This window comes from Epargyreus clarus, unplaced genomic scaffold (assembly GCF_041222505.1).
Source record: "Epargyreus clarus isolate Ecla_fem2 unplaced genomic scaffold, WU_Ecla_fem_2.2 ptg000024l, whole genome shotgun sequence".
Classification (NCBI taxonomy): Eukaryota; Metazoa; Arthropoda; class Insecta; order Lepidoptera; family Hesperiidae; genus Epargyreus; species Epargyreus clarus.
The window spans coordinates 14,373,966-14,390,000 of record NW_027332231.1 but is presented as its reverse complement, the minus strand read 5'-3'; the positions used below and the strand labels follow the sequence as shown (position 1 = coordinate 14,390,000).

Here is a 16,035-nt window from a genome sequence, read left to right as displayed (position 1 = left end):
AACCAACCAACCAACCAACCAACCAACCAACCAACCAACCAACCAACCAACCAACCAACCAACCAACCAACCAACCAACCAACCAACCAACCAACCAACCAACCAACCAACCAACCAACCAACCAACCAACCAACCAACCAACCAACCAACCAACCAACCAACCAACCAACCAACCAACCAACCAACCAACCAACCAACCAACCAACCAACCAACCAACCAACCAACCAACCAACCAACCAACCAACCAACCAACCAACCAACCAACCAACCAACCAACCAACCAACCAACCAACCAACCAACCAACCAACCAACCAACCAACCAACCAACCAACCAACCAACCAACCAACCAACCAACCAACCAACCAACCAACCAACCAACCAACCAACCAACCAACCAACCAACCAACCAACCAACCAACCAACCAACCAACCAACCAACCAACCAACCAACCAACCAACCAACCAACCAACCAACCAACCAACCAACCAACCAACCAACCAACCAACCAACCAACCAACCAACCAACCAACCAACCAACCAACCAACCAACCAACCAACCAACCAACCAACCAACCAACCAACCAACCAACCAACCAACCAACCAACCAACCAACCAACCAACCAACCAACCAACCAACCAACCAACCAACCAACCAACCAACCAACCAACCAACCAACCAACCAACCAACCAACCAACCAACCAACCAACCAACCAACCAACCAACCAACCAACCAACCAACCAACCAACCAACCAACCAACCAACCAACCAACCAACCAACCAACCAACCAACCAACCAACCAACCAACCAACCAACCAACCAACCAACCAACCAACCAACCAACCAACCAACCAACCAACCAACCAACCAACCAACCAACCAACCAACCAACCAACCAACCAACCAACCAACCAACCAACCAACCAACCAACCAACCAACCAACCAACCAACCAACCAACCAACCAACCAACCAACCAACCAACCAACCAACCAACCAACCAACCAACCAACCAACCAACCAACCAACCAACCAACCAACCAACCAACCAACCAACCAACCAACCAACCAACCAACCAACCAACCAACCAACCAACCAACCAACCAACCAACCAACCAACCAACCAACCAACCAACCAACCAACCAACCAACCAACCAACCAACCAACCAACCAACCAACCAACCAACCAACCAACCAACCAACCAACCAACCAACCAACCAACCAACCAACCAACCAACCAACCAACCAACCAACCAACCAACCAACCAACCAACCAACCAACCAACCAACCAACCAACCAACCAACCAACCAACCAACCAACCAACCAACCAACCAACCAACCAACCAACCAACCAACCAACCAACCAACCAACCAACCAACCAACCAACCAACCAACCAACCAACCAACCAACCAACCAACCAACCAACCAACCAACCAACCAACCAACCAACCAACCAACCAACCAACCAACCAACCAACCAACCAACCAACCAACCAACCAACCAACCAACCAACCAACCAACCAACCAACCAACCAACCAACCAACCAACCAACCAACCAACCAACCAACCAACCAACCAACCAACCAACCAACCAACCAACCAACCAACCAACCAACCAACCAACCAACCAACCAACCAACCAACCAACCAACCAACCAACCAACCAACCAACCAACCAACCAACCAACCAACCAACCAACCAACCAACCAACCAACCAACCAACCAACCAACCAACCAACCAACCAACCAACCAACCAACCAACCAACCAACCAACCAACCAACCAACCAACCAACCAACCAACCAACCAACCAACCAACCAACCAACCAACCAACCAACCAACCAACCAACCAACCAACCAACCAACCAACCAACCAACCAACCAACCAACCAACCAACCAACCAACCAACCAACCAACCAACCAACCAACCAACCAACCAACCAACCAACCAACCAACCAACCAACCAACCAACCAACCAACCAACCAACCAACCAACCAACCAACCAACCAACCAACCAACCAACCAACCAACCAACCAACCAACCAACCAACCAACCAACCAACCAACCAACCAACCAACCAACCAACCAACCAACCAACCAACCAACCAACCAACCAACCAACCAACCAACCAACCAACCAACCAACCAACCAACCAACCAACCAACCAACCAACCAACCAACCAACCAACCAACCAACCAACCAACCAACCAACCAACCAACCAACCAACCAACCAACCAACCAACCAACCAACCAACCAACCAACCAACCAACCAACCAACCAACCAACCAACCAACCAACCAACCAACCAACCAACCAACCAACCAACCAACCAACCAACCAACCAACCAACCAACCAACCAACCAACCAACCAACCAACCAACCAACCAACCAACCAACCAACCAACCAACCAACCAACCAACCAACCAACCAACCAACCAACCAACCAACCAACCAACCAACCAACCAACCAACCAACCAACCAACCAACCAACCAACCAACCAACCAACCAACCAACCAACCAACCAACCAACCAACCAACCAACCAACCAACCAACCAACCAACCAACCAACCAACCAACCAACCAACCAACCAACCAACCAACCAACCAACCAACCAACCAACCAACCAACCAACCAACCAACCAACCAACCAACCAACCAACCAACCAACCAACCAACCAACCAACCAACCAACCAACCAACCAACCAACCAACCAACCAACCAACCAACCAACCAACCAACCAACCAACCAACCAACCAACCAACCAACCAACCAACCAACCAACCAACCAACCAACCAACCAACCAACCAACCAACCAACCAACCAACCAACCAACCAACCAACCAACCAACCAACCAACCAACCAACCAACCAACCAACCAACCAACCAACCAACCAACCAACCAACCAACCAACCAACCAACCAACCAACCAACCAACCAACCAACCAACCAACCAACCAACCAACCAACCAACCAACCAACCAACCAACCAACCAACCAACCAACCAACCAACCAACCAACCAACCAACCAACCAACCAACCAACCAACCAACCAACCAACCAACCAACCAACCAACCAACCAACCAACCAACCAACCAACCAACCAACCAACCAACCAACCAACCAACCAACCAACCAACCAACCAACCAACCAACCAACCAACCAACCAACCAACCAACCAACCAACCAACCAACCAACCAACCAACCAACCAACCAACCAACCAACCAACCAACCAACCAACCAACCAACCAACCAACCAACCAACCAACCAACCAACCAACCAACCAACCAACCAACCAACCAACCAACCAACCAACCAACCAACCAACCAACCAACCAACCAACCAACCAACCAACCAACCAACCAACCAACCAACCAACCAACCAACCAACCAACCAACCAACCAACCAACCAACCAACCAACCAACCAACCAACCAACCAACCAACCAACCAACCAACCAACCAACCAACCAACCAACCAACCAACCAACCAACCAACCAACCAACCAACCAACCAACCAACCAACCAACATGGCTGGATATCGGTTAACATAATACAGAGGGAGGCGGGCACCACGAGGATTCCGCACAGCACACGCTGCAGTACTGCCCAGCGTGGGAGTCTCAGCGGCGGATCCTCGTGTCAAAAGTGGGGTCGGACCTGTCTCCAGCGGCCATTGTTGGGGCGATGGTTCGTTCGTTCGATCGACGTTCGATGATGCGTAGCGAAGCCTGGGAAGGCATGATCACCTTCTGCGACATAGTAATGTCCGCAAAGGAAGACGCCGAGCGAACTAGGGAGCGCGTTGAACCCGCTCGAAGGAGGAGTCGCCGCGGGCATACATAACGCCCACCGGCGCGGTGTCCCTGTAGTTCCGGGACCAGAATAGGGCTAAGGTATCCCCTGCCTGTCGTAAGAGGCGACTAAACAACGCAGCGCCGAAGACGGCCACCGGGGGGGTTTTAGTGCGATAAGAATCCGACATAACCCCGTGTCGCTCCCACGGCATAGGGTAACTTTTGAAGGATTCCCCCTCGTAAAAAAAAGGGTTAAAGAATTAATTACAAAAAGAGCTTCTGCAAAGGGGCAAATTACTAAACTTAAACATTGTTTATTTACTTTTTCAGATTTGAAGGAATTAACTAATATTCAATTAACAGAGTTAACGAGTACGAACAGAAGTACGAGTATTATCTGTTAGGGTTGACGATTTGCAGAATGAAATAGATATTTTAAACCCGGACAATTTATCAGCAGAGATTGAGGGACGGGAGATTATTGAAAGAGATGTCATAATGAATATAGCTACTGCAAAAAACTTAGTGGATATCTTTACTACGCGAAATGAAAGTGAACAGAGACGGAATTCTAGGCGTGATGCGTCTATCGATGAGTAATCGGCGCGACAGCTAGATCGGCACCGAGTTTTTGACGGGCCGATGTGCCGGCAATGTAAAACACATTGGAACTTGTCCATACACTGCCGTCACACGAGTGACAGCTGGAACAAAATAAACCGCCGATATCGGTCGTAGTGGACAAACCATAGATATATTATCCTATATCTATGGGACAAACTATCGCCGTCACGACATAATTAAAATCGGCCCGAAATTATCTCGTTCTCAGTGTCGGTTCGGTGACGGTGCAGTGGACAAACAGCCTAACACATATAGAAAGAATTGCGTACTGTTGTTGTCATGCAAATAAATAAATCGATACTAAAGGCATTGTTCTTAAGGGTTCATTAAAGTTTCCCACTTCCGAGGTAATTTCGACATGGTGGCCAGCGGCGCCCCTGACACACGCACAGAAGTTTGTTGGACTATTGCAACGCTTCTGTGGTAGACCTGGAGTTGGACTCTTTCTTATCAGGGGTTGATGACAGAAGTTCAAGGGCGGCAGTAGCCTCTTACCGTCAGACGGATTGCATGCTCGTTTGCTACTTCCATATTACAAAAAATATTGGAAAGTTGTGTTTTGGAATGAATTTTAAAAGGGAAATAGAAAATAATACAATTAATTAAACGTAATAATTTATTTGGTATTTATACACTCTGCAACATATCACAAGTGGGGCGGCGCGCTGTTCGGAACATTTTAATTCAAATACATTATTATAAATACTCTTTTCTAACTTAAAAAGAGCTTTAATATAAAAGTGCCGAGTGCGTTACGTCTTTTTAATTATTATTAATTTTACGGCACATGTAATACCTCACCATGGGACCTAATTAGGCGAACATTGATAATAATGCAATGTAGGTGTATTGCGCGACCGCACGTCACAATTACTAACTCAGCTCTATTTAAAAATTTATGAACACACAAATGCGCCTCGTCAAGGCAAACTACGTCGCACCGAAGCGGTGCGGTGGGCAGAGGACAGTGCGCAGCGGGCAGCGGATAGCGGCCGGCACTCCGCGGGCAGCGGATAGCGGCCAGCAGTCCGCGGGCAGCGGATAGCGGCCGGCAGTCCGCGGGCAGCGGACAGCGGGCAGCGCCGCGCGCCCGCCTCACGTGCTCTGCTCTGAGCCACTCGGCGAGGCTCGAACACGCAACGTACAAATAAGATAGTCGAAAAATACAGTTTATTAAAAAAATGTTTTATAAATCATCAGAGGGATGTGACAAAAGAAAAACTATATAGTCCATTGCGGTCAATAATTATACGACTTAAGATGATTAAGTACACTACGATAATGATAATCGGATACATCTTACTGATAATAAAAGCGGTCAACAATACGGAACTCTTATCGACATGCGGCAAGTATACATCGTAGACTATGTGATAAAATAACAAAAGTAACAAAAATATGTATCTACATAATCGTAAACGTCTTAATAATAGCGGGGAAGTACTCGTATCATTAACGATTCGGCGGTCGACTCTGTTACGTTAGCAGATAGTCGGCGAGAAATAACATTTTGACTAAATGCAGTGGAAAAGTGAAAACTGTCGCATTATGGCAAAGGTGTCGCAGTCAACTAGCCTCCTCCCCTCCCGCCGCTCGCGCTCCGCTCTGCTCCGCTTACGACTTCTTCCTGCAATGCAAAGTAGAACACGGCGGATTAGTAAAGGCAATGGTCATTTGAAAGATACTAAGTACTTAAAAGATACTGAGTACTTAAAGAAAATTCATGAATGTATATCTATAAAAAAAGCGAGTTAATATTTATTAATGTACATCCTCAAATTATTACAAAAGGAGATTATACACAGTGTAAATCAAATTGAGATGCATGGTTTTGAGGTGTTCCTATTATAATCATTACATTTTACCATTTTATTCTGTTTAGTTGATAACTGTGGGCCATGGCCCATTTCACGAATATGGACTATTGGAATTTAAACCTTAGCCGTTAACGTACATCCAGCGAAACGTTTCATCGAAAAGTTTTAAGGCGAGGGTGGGACGTCACTCACTGGTCGTGGTTGTCGGTGTCGGAGTCGTCGAGCTCGGGCTTGGTGCGGCGCTTCTCGTAGACGAGGATGATGGCGCAGAGCACGAACACCTCCGCGCAGATGCCGAGGAAGGGCCAGAGCGCGGCGTACATGTCCTTGACGCGCAGCACGGTGACGGCGGGCAGCGCGGCGTCCGGCGCGCTGCAGCGGTACGAGCCGGCGTCCGCGCGCGCCGCCGCCGCCAGCACCAGCGCCGCGCCCGGCACGCCCTGCTCGTTGGCCGCCAGCTCCGCGCGCCCGCCCAGCGCCTCCTCCACGTCCGTGAAGTTGTCCTCCGTCGAGTTGCTGAACTGCCACGTCACGCGCTGGTACGGCTTGCCCACCATCTTGCACACGAGCTTCAGCTTCTGGCCCTCGACCACGTTGCTGTTGGCGGGCAGCTTCACGTGCGGGCGGCCGCGCAGCACCCAGCGCTGCTCGTCGACGGCGCCGGGCAGCGAGCACGAGTAGTTGCCGAAGTCGTCCTCCTGCGACCGCTCGATCTTGAACTCGGCGCTACCGTGCTCCAGCTTGTAGCGGTCCTTCAGGTCCCACAGGTCGGACACCAGCGTATCGTTCTTCTTCCTGTAACACGCCCACACCGATATCCATCATGTATTCGTTCATGATTAAGGAAGTGATTTTAACATTTCAGCTAATGAAAAAGTAAATTTAGCATCTTAAATTAATCATGTTCTTTATGTTCCGTGTTGTGTGTATTGTATTCCGTTATTCGTGCATATAATACACAAATGTACAGGCAAAAATAATTAAGCATGAATGGGCTAATCTTTAAAAATCATAGCGAAAATGCTCAAAAGAGTTGCTAAGAAAATTAAATAATCATGTGTGTACTTATGTACGCGCGTAAGAAGTTATACTTCTTTGGATATTAAAAACCACAAATAAAAATAATAAATACACATCGACAGTTGATCTCAAACGTAGAAACGTACTTAGAAAACTAAAAAAACTCATACTATTCTAACAGCGACATCTATTATCACCATTTGAAGCAACACGATAACTGATGAATTCAAAAGTACTTTAGTTCTTCAATAGATGGCAGTATGCTTTGTTCCATATTTGCGTATGTTGTGTCTCACTCGCACGTCAGCATGTATATTGGGGTGTGAGCGAGATAAAATGTATCAATAGAACCAACAGTTTTCTGTATTTGCGTCTCACTCAAACTTTGTTGCACATATTGAGCGAGGGAGATGCATAATAATAGGAATATCTTTGAAAGAATGACCTCCTCTAATTTATGTTACCCTAGTACTTGAACTGGTACATTTTAACATCGTGTGAAATATTGAATTTAAATCACTACTGAATATCATTTATCAGCACATAAAAATCGCACTTGTATGAAACTGAAACACGTGTGTGAATATAGAAACATGTGGATAAATACTAAGAATAAGAAAACAATGAACAGAGCCGAAGATGGTGCCAACTTGCGCGAGAATTTTTATTTCTATTTTGTTGGTAGCTTTTGTTTCGAGACTGCAACTGCTGCAACTTCATACTGTGATTTTCGTGTGACGAATCTTAAAATTTCAGTCTCATCATTTTTTCATAACGCGCTTAAAGAAGTGTAACTTCGTGCTGCTGATACCAATGAATATTGTCGCTTTTAAGAATTTTGGAAAACAAAGTTAAAATAATGATAATATACCCAATGGTTGATTTTCATTGCGAATCCCCAGGCACGCACCTCTATTAAATTTATGTGCGTATTAGAAATTCATTTTCACTTACTTAAATAGTAAAGGAAAACATCGTGAAGAAACCTGCATACCTGAGAGATTAATTAAAAAAATCTTAAAGGTATATGAATTCTACCAACAGGCCAGCGTGGTGGACTATGGCCTAATCCGAGAGGAGACCAGTGGGACAATAATGGGTTGATGACGAGCTTTATTGAACATATTTACGATTGTATAGATATAAATAAAATAATGATTTGTTTGACATTGTTATAAATGAATTGTTATTATAATTGCATTTAATTAATTTTTCTCGGTGATTTTTTTACGATACCCATTTAATATATTAAATAGTTATTATGTCATTGAATTATTGTTTTTTTAGTTGATTGAATTTGTGATATTGTTTTTTGCATTAATTGTATAATTTGAAATTAGGTGCACTAACGACTTGGGGTTGTTACCTGTAATGTTAGTTTTAAGCCTATATATGTATTAAATAAATAAATATTTTTATATATTATAAAATTAATATCACTTTCATAAGTACTTTGAGCATTATTATTTATTCCTTATTTTCCGCAATCAACCAGTCACGTTTTATTTAAATTTATTTCGTATAACATTTACGTTAAATCCTTTGTTAGAGTTACAATCATACAAGTAAAATGAACCAGTGGAAAATACAAGTTAATCTGTTAAAAGATAGTGTAACACTTCCACTGCTTGGTTAAGATTATAACTACAGTGAAAACCCAACGAACAATAAATAATTGAAAACATCCCGTCATTACTTTATCACAGTGAACTAATAAACCTTGCAGTAATTATGTACATACTACATATTTAATGAACAAACGTTAAGCAAGTATAAGTACAGCGATAATGGCGAATGACGACAACGAATGTGGTTTTGAGTTTAATAAAAAGTATGTAATGAGTAATGACTCTCATTATTAATTTTGGCAACAAACTGTAAATGTTGTTGGCAAATTAAACTAAGATTACACTACGTCAATAGTTTTAACACAAGTTTATGCCCAATATCAGCCAGTGTTAAGTGCTGCTGTGGTCCGATTTGGAGGGTGTGGTAAGGGAGATTAACTCGTCGGAGGCGTTCTAACTTAGACCATAGAGGTTCCAAAGCATACGTGACCGATCTCAGGTGGGAATCTAACCTAATCTGAATTCGAATACACATGTCATCATGAGCGGCAGCGACCACTCACCATCGGGTGAGCCGGATGCTCGTTAACTACCTCCTTACAATAAAGCAGAAAGCGACGAGGGTACTGCAAGCTGACTGACCAGATGTACTCCTGCGTCTTGTCGTTGGGCAGCGTGCAGCGCAGCGTGATGTTCCCGCGCACGTCGAACAGCCGGTCGGGCGCGCCGCCGCCGCCGGCCGCCGCGCGCGCCGCCTCCGTCGTGGCGCCCGCCTCCGCGCCCGCGCCCGCGCCCGCCGCGCCTGCAACCGTCCGCGCATGCACTGCACCGTTCCACTGCCCACTCACACCCGAGTGCCGCCTTGCAACTCGCCACACATGTGCGAAACTGACTGTCGGAGACCGACTACTCCTTTTGAGTTCCCGCAAGACGCGACCATGTTAGTGACATAACTATCGCAACGGACGAAAGTTGTAGTTCCTTTTTGTAATCTAATACAAGGCGGCATGCGGGAACATGGGATTTAATTTAAATAAGTATATAATAACTTAAGGCATATTATAAATGTGAGTACTCCAAATTAATTATCTACGAAGCGATATCTTAATTGTTGCAAGGCATTACATGATAATGTATTAAGTTATGCGGAGGTGGGTACTGGGTACGCCACCGCGCAGAGGAAGCCAAGGAACTCCGCCGAGGCCGGCGCCTGCCCGCCGAGGGCAGACACTTTACTGCTCTCCGCGTGTCGCATCTATAAGACAGTACGTTGTAACCTCATTGGATATTTAATGAGCGCAATGACATTGTAAACGTATTTTTTGCTTTGATCAATTATTTTTATAACGTACCTATACAAATAACAATCCAAATGTAAATCAATTGGTTATGAATAAGGCCGTAATTGTTGTTTATGAAGGTTTAAGACGCAAACGTTTAATCGTGCGGTGCGAATTTTCATCATTAGATCATTACCTGTGTTGTAAAGTAACTAGTCTTCGAGTTGTAATTTAAAAGACCGGACACAATTATACACGGCTCAAGACGCTAAAAAGACACTCGAGTCTAAATTCAAGCCGAGCCCCAATCAATATATGTATAATAGCGTCATGACTAATAAAGGACGCGAGACTTAGAATAAAATTAATTAGACTTGACGCTTATTGACAAACTCATATATAAAATGTAAAAAGAAAATGTCTCAGCAACAAAAACATATAAAGGATAAGCGGCTGGACTAATTTGATTAAAATTCTGACTTTTTATATTTTTGGTAGTCTTATTAATACACGAAGAAAACTTGAACACTACTCATTGCTTAAACAGGATTTGAGCGCAGGAAAATGGATCGAGCTCTTACGCAAAGCTCGAGCTCGAAGATAAGTATTAAGAGGCCTGTTAATACTCCTGTGTAATAAATGGTCTTAATTCATCATCCGAATCCAACTATATAGTATTTAAAAACTCGAGTATTGAGACTAATTATTGCTCACAACCCTACCTCGGTTATTAGACATTAAAAGAAGACTTAACCACCATGATCGTCAAACGACAATAGGATATCACATTACGTTTTAAGCAAATATTTAACCGACTAACCAGCCATTTTACTTATATGATAGAGAAAGATAATAAGTATAATAGCGCAAGATAAAATTTACGTGTCTGCAGACAACAAGCCGCATACATAGGATCGCTGATGACTTTATTATTTATTTTAACGCTGATAAGAACTTTATTATGACGCAAATAAATATTATCAAAAAGGTAGAATTAATGTTTTACTGCGATTAAACAGTACAAATTTCAAAGTTATTTTAAATTGCGGAAGAAAATTAGGTAGCGATCTGTTAGTAGGAACGCGCATATACGCTCGACGGCACGCCCGTGCCTCCGCCTCGTCCTCCGCGCGATCCACACCTCGAGTTGCAGTCGCGGCTCGGTACCAAGCACTAGGACTACATACATAATACACTAATTACAACGAAACAGTCTACGAACCAACGAGTACACGTGCGCTCGCCTACTGCGATCGAGCGAGCTCATCTACGATACCCGCACTAACTACAGAGGTACGCGCTAACTACGGCACGAGCGGCCAAGCGGCGGCGAGAGAGCGCGGCCATGCGGCGCCACAGCGGCGGTACCGGCGGGGGCGGCGGCGGCGGCGTGCACCAGCAGCCGCACGCGCTGGTCGCGCTCGCGCGAGCACGTGTAGAGGCCGGCGTGGCGCGGGCGCGCGGCGGCGGCGCGCAGGCGCGCGGCCAGGCGGCCGTCGGGCGCGGGCTGCTCGGGCTCCACGCGCAGGTCGGCGGGCAGCTCGCCGCCGTCGCGCCGCCACTCCGTGCGCTGCTCGGGCCGCAGCCGGCACTCCAGCGCCAGCGGCTCGCCCGCCGCCACCGACAGCCGCGTCTCCACCGCGCCCGCCGAGTCCGCCTCCGCGTCTGCGCACGCCGCTACCTTCTAGATTCCTCTGGCCCTCCGAACCCTACACTTTTCCTACTTCGCCTAGCATACTTTTGTTTTTGATAGCCGTTACTGTACCCCTACATGATCGAGTACCATGGTTGCGTCCGAATAATTTCTATGTGAATTATAATTGAAGGGTGGCTTTAATTTGAAATAATCAAATTAGAATCTAAAAGCTTAAGCTACAGCCTGTAACGCTCATGCAACTTTGGAACGAAAACAATTTGAACAAATGTAATGGATTTTCAATTCAAACATAATTTATCGCGCTTCCTTTCATATCATTCAGATAACCTTCAGTCCAGTAGCATGGTTGTGCAATTTGTAAAATAAAAGTGTCTTTTCGTAAAAAAAAAAATTGCTATTTATAATTTTATATTACATTGAAAGCTCCTTTGACATATAATGCATGATAGGCAACTTTTATAAATTTAAATCCTTGAAGAAGACCTTCAATGGAAGTGGTTTCAACTCCAACAAAATCGAAATTAAGACTTACGGACAGCAAATGACCTGTGTATTTTTTTTAAACTTGGTTTGTTAGTTCATATTATTATGTACGAGATACAATTTTGCAATGGAATTTTAAACCAGTTAACCCTAACCAGTTGAGCTGCAATTCTTCATACACATTTGGTTGGAATGACAATGCATGATTAGATTATTGACATCATTGAAAACCCGATATGGAAATATGGATGTCGTCCAGAGGATGGAGGAATTATAATTTATGCACCCCCCTATGATATGGATATGAAATGACTTTAGTAAAATGCTTGTTCTTAAAGTGATTTATATAAAATTATTACATTCAGATTGAAATATCTATGGAAACAAGACTTGTAATAATTGTGAATACATTATTTTTAAATCACATAATAAATAATATACTTTATATTAATATCTTTTGTTTAATGTTATTCATTCATTTCATTGGATGTTTCACTTTATACAAAAACTATATTTTTTTAATTTATCTTTTACAAATCAAGTATAAAAATTTGAAAAAAAATTTGTAACTATTATTAGATCCTTCATAAAAATATATTACATCCTTCATTTTCATAACAATAAATTGAGTTACCATACCAGTTTTATTTGCCATAAAATTTAAGTCAATGTATACTGTATCCACTATGCAACAGCTTTGAGATATATTTTATCCATGGCATACATAGAAATGTTGATGTTTTAGCATTTCTTAAGGTTATGATTACAAGACTAGTTCTCTGCAATGTTATTGGAAGTAATGAACAATTACCTCAACCCATATTTCACATGGATAAGTTAAAGAGTTAAGTGAGTCATTCAATGAGTCATTACATTACATTAGTAATTTGCGAGGTGCATGAAATTCTATACTACAATTAAATGATGGTTGCCAGGTCCTCCATAAAAGTAAAGGTATAATAAATCTCCCAGTTGATAAGTGAACATAGTAAAGTTGGATATAAAATTATTGTCTAATCTAAACTTCTAAAATGATTGATACGGAAATAAGAACATTTAGTTCTTACTGTTTAAACTGTTCTCTTCCTTTAAGAACATTTAGTTCTTATTTCTGTAGTCTTAAAGGAAGACAAGAGTTTAAAACTACTTGAAACTTTCTTTTATGTTAAATGTTATGCATTTTAATGCATATTTCATACTTTACATTTATAAATCTTCATATGTACATATCATCAACCCCTCCTATGTACAATATCATAACTGGAAAATTACAACTTTACAGGAGAGCATTTCAAAGTTTCGAATGTGCTAAAATGCGAATAAAATTTGCATTTTTGCAGGTATCTCTATGGAATTTGGTATATATGTTTTATTTTCTACGCGTAATTAAACATTAATTAAACATTAAGGCTAACACTTAAATATTAAGGCAAGATATGCAATAAAAACGTAAAGGTACTTTTGTGACTTACAATATAATATGTAGGAGGGGTCGATATATCAATATAATTTGATGTATTTGTGATTCCAATTAAATATATAAGTATTATATATGCTACTGCTAAAAAGACTTGGTATCTCTCTATTTAAACCTTTACATAATATTACCACTCAACTAAAATTTTAAGAAATGTCTTTTCTTAATTTCTATTATTAAGGAATTTAGTAATAATTGTCAATTAATTATCTAATATTCATTTTAAAAGCTAAAACCTCAGATTGAGTTCACAAGATAAGCAACTTGACACTCATAAAACTAATAATGAAACCCAATAGAACAATGAACTCTTCCGGCCTCTGCTTCGCTGCAGTATTGAGATTTACTCAGCAAAATCAGATTTACTTTTTAAATCAAAAACGACTTGCTGAATTCAATACAGATTCTTCTTTAGCGACTTTTAACTATACCACATTATTTTATTAAATTGGTATGTAACTAAATGACTTAAATCACGAATCTAAGTACAGTAAAATTATATCAATGAAATGATACACGATAGTAACGTTACGCGGAATTAATAAAAGTATGTAATTATCTTAATGAATCGAATTGAGACTATTCACATTATCTGTAATAATGAGATCGCGGGATAAAGCGATACATCCATTATGACATCACCTACTCCAGGCACCAACGAGGACATAATTGTATCGACCTACAAAACAGGGTCAGGCACATGCAGGTATTCGTTTCCATAAACATAACATATTTTTTATATTCTTTATGATATTTGTATAGATATATGGAATTTGGAAAAGATAAATTTGTACTTACTTTGTGCTTTAGAAGGAATTACATTGGCTAAAAATAGAAGGGCTAGTGGCCAATAAAAAGCCCGACCCATGGTTGCTAGCAGTCACAACTTTATGCGCGTACTAAAAACTGAATTAAATGAACAATTTATTGATTTCAGAAGCAGTTGAACTCACGTTTTACATTGAAATTAAAAAACTGAACACCTACACTTGTATGCGCAAGACACAAAATGGCGCATTGGAATATGATTGGAATAATTTCAGTGAATGAACAATTGAAGTTTAGAAAATATTGTCAGTGTTGTCACATTTATTAAATGAATGAGTTACAAGAATTACCACCATAATATACAGCAACATAATATATATATTACGTTATATTTAACTTTCCTACGAATGTACTATTTATAACAAACTTGCTATACTTATATAAATAGTGTTAATAATAACGAAAACTACAAATATGTAAAAACATAATTATAAAATGTTACTAGTAATCTGCATTTTCCTTTTGTTTAATAACAAAAATTTCTTCCCTGATCCTTGTCCTTTTCCAAATTAATCGATCTTTATTTTTTACATTTTGAATTTCCGTTTTAATACGTACAACAACTTGCTATTAGCAAACTGATCATAAGACCGAGAAGCCATCGCTTAACAAAAAAAAGTCCATACAAATTATAGTTCGCGCCAAACTGCTAGTCCGCTCTAAACTTGTTACGAGCAGGTGTAGTCATACAATTTGCTATAATGATGCCATTAATTTCTATATTCAGAACGGACTAGCAGTTTGGCGCGAACTATACCTGTAGTTTGTATGGACTTTTCAAATAAAGCTTCTAAGAATCAGACAAGAGTTGATATCGATATAATGATAACGATAAAATACGGGGATGAATGTCGCTCTAACTGGTGAGACTTTGCAATTCGTCAATGAAACTGTTTTCTTGGGGATAACCATTGATTCTAAACTCAAGTGGGGTCCCCACATCTCTGCTTTGTCCAGCAGACTTAGTACCGCAGCTTTTGCAGTCAGAAAAAATAGACAGTTAACAGACATCCCCACTGCCAGACTTGTGTATTTCAGTTACTTTCACAGCATTATGTCTTATGGCATTCTACTGTGGGGTAGTGCTGCTGACATAGACTCTATATTTACTATTCAAAAAAGAGCAATAAGGTCAATATATAGTCTGCGGCGTGGTGAGTCCCTAAGAGAACTGTTTCCCACTATTAATATATTGACGGTGCATAGTCAATACATTTATGAAAATATTATGTATGTAAGAAAACACACTGATATGTTTGAAAAAATAGTAACCACCATAACTTTAATACCAGAAATAGAAATAAATTAGCAATTCCTAAACATAGATTATTATGTAAGGTGGCTAGATCTTTCATGGGCAACTGTATTCGCTACTACAATAAAATACCCGACCACATTTTGAATTTCACAAAAAAAAGTTCAAACATGTCGTTAAACTAACGC

At 41.8% G+C, this 16,035-nt stretch overlaps 1 protein-coding gene across 1 annotated transcript; it reads right to left on the bottom strand.

Annotated features, from left to right (window-relative positions):
* Positions 1-5,064: 5,064 nt before the first annotated feature.
* Bsg (immunoglobulin domain-containing protein Bsg) lies at positions 5,065-14,809 on the bottom strand. The gene is made up of 4 exons (XM_073086318.1): positions 14,563-14,809; positions 9,510-9,669; positions 6,472-7,074; positions 5,065-6,089 (listed from the first exon to the last, which is right to left on the bottom strand). Exons 1-4 carry the CDS (start codon positions 14,630-14,632, stop codon positions 6,077-6,079), a joined length of 846 nt encoding a protein of 281 aa, XP_072942419.1. The 5' UTR covers positions 14,633-14,809; the 3' UTR covers positions 5,065-6,076.
* Positions 14,810-16,035: the final 1,226 nt, after the last annotated feature.

Excerpts from the sequence above, each read along its gene's own strand:
- Bsg (XM_073086318.1), bottom strand. The coding sequence starts at position 14,632 with ATGGGTCGGGCTTTTTATTGGCCACTAGCCCTTCTATTTTTAGCCAAT. Across the intron at positions 9,670-14,562 it reads AATTCCTTCTAAAGCACAAA|GCGCGGCGGGCGCGGGCGCG; the intron begins GTAAGTACAAAT and ends GGACGGTTGCAG. Across the intron at positions 7,075-9,509 it reads AAGACGCAGGAGTACATCTG|GAAGAAGAACGATACGCTGG; the intron begins GTCAGTCAGCTT and ends GGCGTGTTACAG.